The sequence below is a fragment of the Pinus tabuliformis genome, chromosome 5_2 (genome assembly GCF_031772625.1).
Source record: "Pinus tabuliformis cultivar Carrire ecotype Pingquan chromosome 5_2, CPIR1, whole genome shotgun sequence".
Classification (NCBI taxonomy): Eukaryota; Viridiplantae; Streptophyta; class Pinopsida; order Pinales; family Pinaceae; genus Pinus; species Pinus tabuliformis.
The window spans coordinates 694,303,871-694,313,618 of record NC_142306.1 but is presented as its reverse complement, the minus strand read 5'-3'; the positions used below and the strand labels follow the sequence as shown (position 1 = coordinate 694,313,618).

General features: G+C 35.4%; 1 protein-coding gene across 1 annotated transcript; it reads left to right on the top strand.

Annotated features, from left to right (window-relative positions):
• Positions 1–7,527: 7,527 nt before the first annotated feature.
• On the top strand, positions 7,528–9,461 carry LOC149161024 (uncharacterized). The gene is made up of 2 exons (XM_089435469.1): positions 7,528–7,896; positions 7,984–9,461. Exons 1-2 carry the CDS (start codon positions 7,729–7,731, stop codon positions 8,563–8,565), a joined length of 750 nt encoding a protein of 249 aa, XP_089291595.1. The 5' UTR covers positions 7,528–7,728; the 3' UTR covers positions 8,566–9,461.
• The last annotated feature ends 287 nt before the right edge of the window (positions 9,462–9,748 follow it).

The window sequence follows — 9,748 nt, the reverse complement described above, 5'->3', positions numbered from 1 at the left end:
TTCTAAGTGGTCATCTCGATTAAAAAAGTGGCAATGTCTATCAGTCTTCTTCCCTTTGTTTTTATTTGCCTTATCATTTTGTTGAAATGATTTTTCATTTTGAGACTGAAATGGGTTAGGACCCTTGTTTTGTTTAGGACCATTCTTTTTAGGATACGAATTCTTAGGATTCTTTGAATTTGGTTGCTTCTAGGTGGCTAAGCCTTTCTTAGAAGAGTTTCCAAGATTAAGAAGACCAAGATGTAAGACTTTTTATTGTTCTCTTATTAAAGAATCATAAAAGGCATCAAAGGAAGGGGACTTGTAGTCATGTCCATGAGAAATGAAGGCTTCTCTTATAGAATGAAAGTGGGAAACAAACATAGAGTAGGCTGGTCCCAACTTAGTAAGAATGGAATAGATAAGGTTACTATGTTCTTTCTTAACCTTAACACCTTCCAAGAGAAGTCTAAGGGTCTTGAACTTGGACAAAAAATCTTCAATGGAAGAAAAATTATTGGGGTCCAATGTAAGCAACTCATTTTCGAGTTGATGGGCTCTAAGTTCACTTTTAATTCCAAAAACTTTAGTGATCTGTTTCATTGCTTCATTAGGAGTATCAAGTTTTTCGATATGGAATATAAGGTCTGGAAATAAACATCCCTATCAACCCATGTGCTTGATCTTGCCTATTTTCCCATTTGGCTACCTTATCTTCATCTTTCGGTTTCTTTTCTTGGTTTGAGGCTATTCTATAAATACCTTTACTTCTAAGTAAATCCACAATGTAGGACCACCATTGGAAGAAGTTCATGTTGTCAAGAATAACTTAACATGGACTTTCCATTTTAATAGAAACTAAAGCTATAGATGTTGAAACTAAGTGTTCCAATCAAAAGATCTCGAAAAATTAGACTAATTAAAAAAAATCAGCTTCCGAATGAAGAAGTTATGGATTTTTGAAGAAAAGTTATTGAAGATGCCGACGAAGTGCGGGAATGTGCGGAAATGAATGATAATGTTATATTTAAAAAAAATCCGCACCCTTTCCAAACTTAATCTAATTAGCTCAACAAAAAGAAAGACTTGAACTCAAGACCTCTATTCTCATAAAGTAGCTTTGGACCACGGGGGCTTCAATCAATGAACCTCTAACCTATCACGTGCGTTCATGGCATATTAAACGATACCCTTATTTGACTACATATTGGAAAATACCCCTAAGAATAACATTATTTAACCCCCTACCAATACAAACCCAATACACCTTCCCAGTTTAAAAAACCCCTACTTACACTAGATATTGTAGGTATCCATTTTTTCATTAACATTTTTTATACCCCTTTATATATTTTCATTAACTTTGAGGTCCATTTTTTATACCTGCCAATATAAAAACCCTTTACCCCCTATATATCCCCCAATATACTATGCTATTGTTTCCTCAATATATATCCCCCAATATGAACCAACGTGTTATGGTATTGCTCACTCAGTGAAGCCCTTGTGCTTTGGACCAAGTGAGCTAGATTAAAAGGTTATTAATTTTTGGAAAAGAGGAAGGGTTTTCTTTTTTTTTTAAGTCACTAAAGCTTTGGGGTGCGTACTTACTTGAGAAAGCTCTTTTTTTTGCCTACAAAACAAAAAAACACAAACCCCGACACGGACATACAAAAAAAAAACCTTACAACTTGAAGTTAGCTTTAGCTGGAGACTAAATATTTTTCTCAAAGTTTCTGATTTTCCGAGATCTCACTAAGACGCAGTGGAAAAGAGCATACGCATGAGAAAAAACCTTCCTTTCTATTTTTGATTTGCCCAGATCGCACAGACTCGTGAGGCAAAGAGCATACGTAGAAATTAAAGGTATAGATCCAGTAATTAAAAAAACCAAAGAGCTAAATAAACCGAAATAAACAGAGAGAAAATAATTAAAAACTGCAAATAAACATTATACACCTCCAGATCTTAAAAATTGCGTAGCTAGGGCTACTAGAAATCTTTTCGCGTCAAACAAAAGGGGTTCCTCACTTGAACAGATGCTCCTAAGACAATAGAGCAGTGCTCTCGACCAGAAAGTAGTCAGTAACAGTAGATCTAGGAAACTATAGTCAGATACAGTTCTACCGGCTTCAGATTTGGATCACCAATGGATGCGGCCCTCAAATAGCTCTGATACCATGTAGGAATTTATAGGGTAAGTTCCTCAGATAGAACACCAAAGGACACCGCTCACAAACAAATCACAGATCAATACACCAGTATTGTTGACATGGTTAAAACCCTCAAAGAGGGAAACAGTCCGCGGCCTGAGCCAACGCGGCCACTTTAGGCAATTTATTAATAAAAGAATGAAAATTTACATAAGCTTCTCTCATGAACGGTTACCCTACAAATGACCCTCCATGCTCCTTAAATAGAGATCATGGACCAATCGGGTGTTAAGCCATGGATCAAGTGTCGGTAATACTGAGGAGAGAATGAACCGTTGGATCACTACATATCACAACCGTCAGATTGGAAGTTACAAAAGTACATAGTAATGAAACACACTTTACCTAACTCTACACTAGACAAAGTTATACTTAACTATTTCCTATGTATTGGAATATCCTAACAATATTCAGATTATAAAGAAGACATAGAGCTAGAGGCTGACCAGGGTTTCATATATCCAGTCAAATAAGCAGCCCCACCAGCTATAGCACATACATATGTTTTAAGTCCATAACGGCCAATTTCATATCCCATTCTAGCCAGATTGAGACCCATAGATATTTGGGCAACAACTAGGGTTCCAAAGGTTGCTTGGGCTCTTAGGGGTTATTGACCACCTATAGCTATTGTTGCTACCTTTGCCTCTGATGACTTGGATGAATGCTTTGCTTTACTAAGGGCATAGAAACTGCGGCTACCCTGGAATTAGTAGGAATGCTAGCTCAAATGGAATCAAAATTGTTACTTTCTCTTTTCATGGGACTGTAACTCAATGGGATGCCGTGAACCCTGAAATTGGCCGAGATGCTACTACCTTTCATCAAATGGTGTCAAAATAATCCATTTGGAGCAACCAATAGTTGTCGAGCTATAGCTTCATCAATGCATGTGGGTAGTATGTGTCACCCATTGGATTTTGTACTTGGCTAAATCCAAAAGTTGGCATGTACTACCTCCATGCATTAATAGAACTATAGCTCCACAAATATTGATAGCCATGAATTCGGTGTAGATGGTGATGAGAGAGATCAAGGATAATCATGCAGGTAAAATATTTCAGCTTGACGAGGCCTAGTGTCATGTATAAAAAGTCAACCTGTTGGGCCCTCAGTCCCGAGAGGGAAAAAAAATGGTATCCTTCTAGGGCTCTGAGTACCTTATTTCCTACAAACATGTGATGAATTAGCCCACCTAAAGGAAACGATTATTTTTTGCAAGCATTTCTTGTTTTGAAAGACTATGGAAATACATTTTTACACGGGCAACATCGCTTTCAGCCTCCAAAGTGGGAGGTCCTTTTTCAAACCCTCTTTGTTACCATTACCATCTGAGAATGTGGATAATGACAATAGGAACTATGTCATGTTCACTTGTGGGTGACGAGTGCTTTTAGCTTTATGCATTTCTGATTTCCATGGTATTATTATATAAGAAATTTACAAGTCTAAATTAGGTTCAGGTGATTCATCTCATAGAGAAATTGCAAGGATGTCACAATCTATGCTGGAACATTTTGAATTAAAGGTCGTCTCTTACCATGGAAGCACTTCAGTTTTTATTTTGAAGGAAGGAGGTGTCTGGTGTACATCAAATATGGAATTGGGTGGAGTAATGAGCTATTAGTTTATAATTTAAGGGATCAAATATGGAATTGGGTGGAGTAATGAGCTATTAGTTTATAATTTAAGGGAAAAGACATGGATATGGCTTTCTAAATGTCCAATAGAAGAAGGGAGGGATTTTGTTAAATCTGTTCACTTTATTGGAGTTGATTTTTCTCCATTTATTTTTGCCTTTGAACCTGGACCATGCAGGAAAGTTGAATAAATTAAAGATTTCCTTCTTTATGAAATCATTTTTAACTATTTGTTCATGCAATTAATTTAAATATCTAAAATATATTGTTGAGTAGTCTAGCAAATGTAAGTGTAATAATATGCAACTTTTTATGATGTGCTTATTACACTCTCTTTCTCACATTTGAGATGAATGATGTTTGGGATAAAATATAAAAGGGATTTTCTTCCAAGTAAGTTTTGTATATTTTAATAATTGTGTTGAAAATTACTATAAAATATTTTGGTTTTGTACAAAAATTAAATTCATATTAGATTAAGAAGATGATTGTATGGAAATTTATTCAAACATTTAGAACATGTTACATGTGACTGTTATTTAATTGTTTTCACAAAATTTGATGTTGGTATGGTGGAAACATTGAAATTGTACGACTCTTCTAGTTTTGCATGACTCTTTTAATTTTGCATGATTGGTTTTGAATTGAAAAGCTCAAATTTATTGTCCAAATTGCAAACTCAAACAAAAACTCTATGGTTTTCCATTGAAAAGTTCAAATCCAAACTCTATTGCACTACTTGTAGCATTTTTTTGCTTTAAACTTTGGTTAATGATGATTATGTTAAAACATAAAAAGAATTATCTTGTCAATAGGTTTTGTATACTGTAACAATTGTGTTGAAAACCAATATAAAACACTTTGGTATATCAAACACTTATATCAACCACATTTACTAATGCGATAATCTATGTGATTAATGTATCCTTGTTCACTTATATCAACCACATTATTAATATGATTTTGAAATATAAATCCATATCATTAAACTAAATGTTATGAACCCTAATAAAAATGTTAATATTATAAACTTTAATATAATTAACACTAGTTATAGACCCTAATAAAAACTTTAATATTATAAACTCTAATATAAATGACCTAAATCAACAATAACAAGCTTTAATCACAAACTCTAATATTATTATAAACCCAATATAATATAATATTATAAAGTTAATATAATAATTCAACATTGATATAAAGGAGGTAGACCCCACATCAGCTCCAAGATGTAACATCTTGAGCCATGAGACATTTGGTGGTGTAGTTTCGATGGTGAAGCGAAGTGGGGATCGAATATTGGATCCCCAAATTCATCTGGATCCAAGGGTATCTGGGCCAAGAGGTGATCTAGTGGTAAGGCATCGATGTCAAGGAGAGGGGACAAGATCCCTAATCCTCAAATTTATCCAGATGCAGATGCAAGGGCATCTGGGCTAGAGCACATTCGAGATAACACTACCAAGCATAGGTTGAAGAAGGACTAGATGCTATATTTTGGAAAAGCATTATAATGGGAGAAGGTGGGATTGCATAAACTGTGAGGTTAAGTGCCTACTGGGCTTAAGTGGTCGGTTCTAGCTCTTAGACATATGCTTCAGAGAGATTAGAACTCAAGGGCTAAGATTAGAAAATTTGAGGTTTTAGGTATGCAAAACAATTAAATAATTGAAATAAAAGAAGTCTAAATTGGGGCCAAATTTTGAGGTTTGTGCGTATAAAATAGAAATCAAACGACATGAATTTTAAGTGTCTCGTGTTCTCATGATTATGAAGGTGAAAGCACTACAGTGGACAAGTAGTGTTGTAGTCATTCGTGAGAGGGAGAAAATTTGTAGAAAAAATAAAGAAGTTGAGTTCCTGTTGGGCAGAAAAAGGATAGAGTGTGTGTGCACGGGAATGCTTGGCAAGGTTGAAATCCTTAAATGTCAAAAATTCGAAGTAGATATGAGATAGAGCCTGTAGAGGTGAGTTGAGCATAGATTGAATGTGCAGATTGGTTGAGATCTAAAGTTGTCGCGTACAAGAAAATTGTTGTTTTGGAGTGTTGGAGATTTATTCGTTGAAAAAGAGTTGCGTCCATTTGCAGAATTATAAGGGAGATACTATGGTATGAAATAAATCCACTTGAATCAGAGAATCAAAGCAAGTAGGTGTTTGTAACTCGGGGGATTGAATTCTCCTTCAAGTTGATGCTTGTAAAGATAAGGGGTTGGTGCTTTTAGTAGGTTTGTTCCTGCAAACAAGTGGGAGTTGCTACTTCCAACAAGTGGGTGCTTACAAAAAAAGGGGGTTGGAGCCTCTTGCAAGTTGGTGCTTACAAAATCTAGTGTAAAATGAAGTTGGTGCTTGCATTTACAATAAAATTAAAGAATATTTGTGGGTTTTTGCTGTATGGGTTTCCATGTAAACATCATGTGTCCAATTCTTTATATGATTGATACACTATTTTATGGTTGAATGTGTTTGACTAGCTAAATAGTTGTTAAATTTATATAATATTAATTCACCCCACCCCCCTCTCACAATATTATTCTAATTTGCAAAAATAAATCTATATTTTAGTCATCCTCTGGTACCGCAACAAACTCCCATCCAAAAAATCCCTTAAATTTCCTCTTATCTATTATAAATTTTTAAAAAAATATAAATCACAAATCTTTACAATCCAAATCCAAATCATCTATAAGTTTTTGAAAATGTGTATTTATCCAAAAATACACTAAATTTTTAAAAAAATATAAATCACAAATCTTTACGATCCAAATCCAAATCATCTATAAGTTTTTGAAAATGTGTATTTATCTAAAAATACACTAAAGTGAAAATTTGATTGATCCCACCTCTCTATTTACAGTAGCTATATATTGTTTCACTTTCTTCCCACTAATTAATATTTCATATATTTTTATTTTGAAAATTAGGATGAATTAGTCACTTGATAGGGTGAGGTGGACGATTAAACCATTCACCTGTCACGCGCGCAAACCAACTCTACTTATAACTATTTTTAAAAAAGAAGAGAAATTTGATATACTCAATGAAAAGTTATCATTATTTCTTTGTATATATACCCTTTAAAAATGTCTACTCTTCAAACTGAAATTAGTGTAGTTAGATTTTTTATAATTTTTTTTTAAATTAGTGTAGTTAGATTTTTTATAATTTTTTTTTTGAAATTAGTGTAGTTAGATTTTTTTTGGATCTAAATGGGTAATATAATTTTTTTTAAAGAGATTGTCATTTTTTTGGTTATTTATAATATACTTTTAAATATATAAATACATTTAACACTTAAAAAAACCTGTAAAACATTCTATCAATACAAATTAAACTATCAAAACAATTATTTTATATAAAAAATGCTTAAAATACTAAATTTTTGAAAGTTAAATTAGCATTTCATCACTTATTTTATATAAAAAATGTTTGAAATATTAAATTTTTGAAAGTTAAATTAGCATTTCATCTGTTACCTAGTTTGATTAAATAATTTTAATATATTTAATCAACCAAATGAAAGTCAACCAAATGAAAGTCATTGCGTGGACGGCCAAAAGTAGCTGGAATTAGCAAAGTGAGGCGAATTAAATAAAAGGGTTCGAGTCAAAAGCGCTTGAGTACCCACCAAGCAAAACATGTGTACCCAATTGGCCAGGCCCGCCGATTCCCTCAACTTTTTACCCACAATGTTGGCGTTCATGGCGGGCTTCCACTTGTGAGCCGTGAAATGCTTCGCTGTCTCTGGTCATTTTGCTGAAATGAAACTCTACCACAACTGCTGCCTTTAACTTTTCCTTCGGCGTTCAGTTTTCCAAATTCCTGGCAGGGCATCAATTTCTGCTGGAGCTTTTGGGATTGAGATTGAACCACTTCCATCTTTAAATCAGAAAATGGGTTTCGAAAAGCACGATTTGGATTTCGGTCTGGTCCCTGCAGGCTTTCTTTTGTTGAGCAGCTATCATGCATGGCTTCTATACAGAATAAAATGCCATCCCACGACCACCGTGATCGGACTGAATGCCCTCAACAGAGAAATCTGGGTCGATACAATGATGGCGGTAAGTCAATTCCCTCATATTCCCTGCTCACTGGTTTGGATTGCTAGACTATATGGTTGGTTCTTGATTTTCGTCCTTTTTTTCCAGGACGGAATCAAGAACGGTGTGCTGGCAGTTCAAACCCTGCGGAACAACATAATGGCCTCCACTCTTCTTGCATCCACGGCCATCACTCTCAGTTCCCTCATCGGCATACTGGTCGGCAGCTCTGGATCGGGGGGCGCGGCGGCTGCTTTTATATACGGAGATGACAGCAGAATGGGGTCTTCTGTCAAGTATTTCGCCATTCTTGTTTGTTTTCTGATAGCATTTCTGTTCAATGTTCAGTCCATTAGGTACTATAGCCATGTCAGCTTTCTCATAAATGTGCCCGCTGGCAAACCTGGGGAAGGGCACTGGCAGTGCTATGTGAGCCAAGCGTTGAATAGAGCGAGCTATTTTTGGTCTCTGGGGCTCAGAGCTTTCTACTTCTCCTTCCCTCTGTTTCTCTGGACGTTCGGCCCCATTCCCATGTTTCTGTGTTGTTGTATCATGATTTTCGCCCTCTACTTCTTGGACATTGCAACAACTTCATATACAGATACATCTCTGTTTCTTTCTCTTCCAAGAACTCCAAGAACTGTGGAAGAGGGGTGTTCTCCAATGAATCAGGGGAATGGTAAGGTGTAATTCATATGTCTTCGTTAATTTTTTAATAAAATATATCATACTAAATGTATCAGTGGCCAGCCTTGATTATCTGTTTGAAGTTGAGGGATTGTTTAGGGTTTCAGTTTATTGTGGCTTTGTATCACCCAAAAGAGAGATGCAAACTCACAAAATATTCAACCCAAAAAGGAGAGGGAATGTTATGCAAATTATAACAATACAGTGAAAAGAAATACAGCCAGGTGCAAATCCAAGGCATATTCAGGAGAGTAATGGCAGGTTAAGAGGGAAGAAACCAGGGAAAATTCAAGAAATATTCTGTAAGATGTATGTCCTTTATGCTTGATGCTTGGCACTGATGCTAGTTGTCCTTAATGTCAACAGATACCATTGGCAGCATATCTGACAAAACACAAAAGAAAACTTGGTTGGAAGTTCATCTGACAAAAGACAGTTTATTCCTGAAATTTTGGCTTTTTTGGACTTACAAATTGTACATAATTTTTTATAAATTGCAAGATGATTCAATTGGAGTGTACTGCAGAATATTTTCTGTCTTTCTTGCTACTTTCTCAAACGCACCGGATGCACTCCAGGCTTATTCAACAAACTAAGCCCCAAATGATGGCGACTTACTATTCAAAGGTAACAAAGATATTTTGGATATCAGAAAGTCAATTGTATCATGGCTATGCATCGTACAGGCTGTTTATCATTCAAAAAAGGTACAATAAAAACTTGAAGCACGAGGATTTGCGGCTGATGGCATCATCTGTACTGTTGGCTGCCATTTCTGTTATACCCTACGATCACAAGCATGGAGCACACCATTTTGAACTCGAAAATGAGCAGGGAAATTTAAGAATGGCCAGCCGTTTGGATTTAGTTTGGATCCTAAAACGGACACCAAAGAAACGGTAGGATACTTTAAAGAATGGGTTCAAAGATTGTAGTTGTAGCTGTATGAGATGTGTGCTTATTGACAGTTCTTCCATTTTCTCGAGTGATACGTAATCTTTTTGTTTTTTCTTCTGAATGGGTAAGCACAAGAAGTTAAGAATTTATTAATCAAATTAAAGTTGTCAATCAAATTAAAGTTGTCAGAGAACTTAGTGAAGTTCCTATTTCCACCTCTATAGTATTATAAATGTCCTCTAACATGCGAGGGAAATAGCGCCCGCTCGCCCTTTGAGTGACAACACGT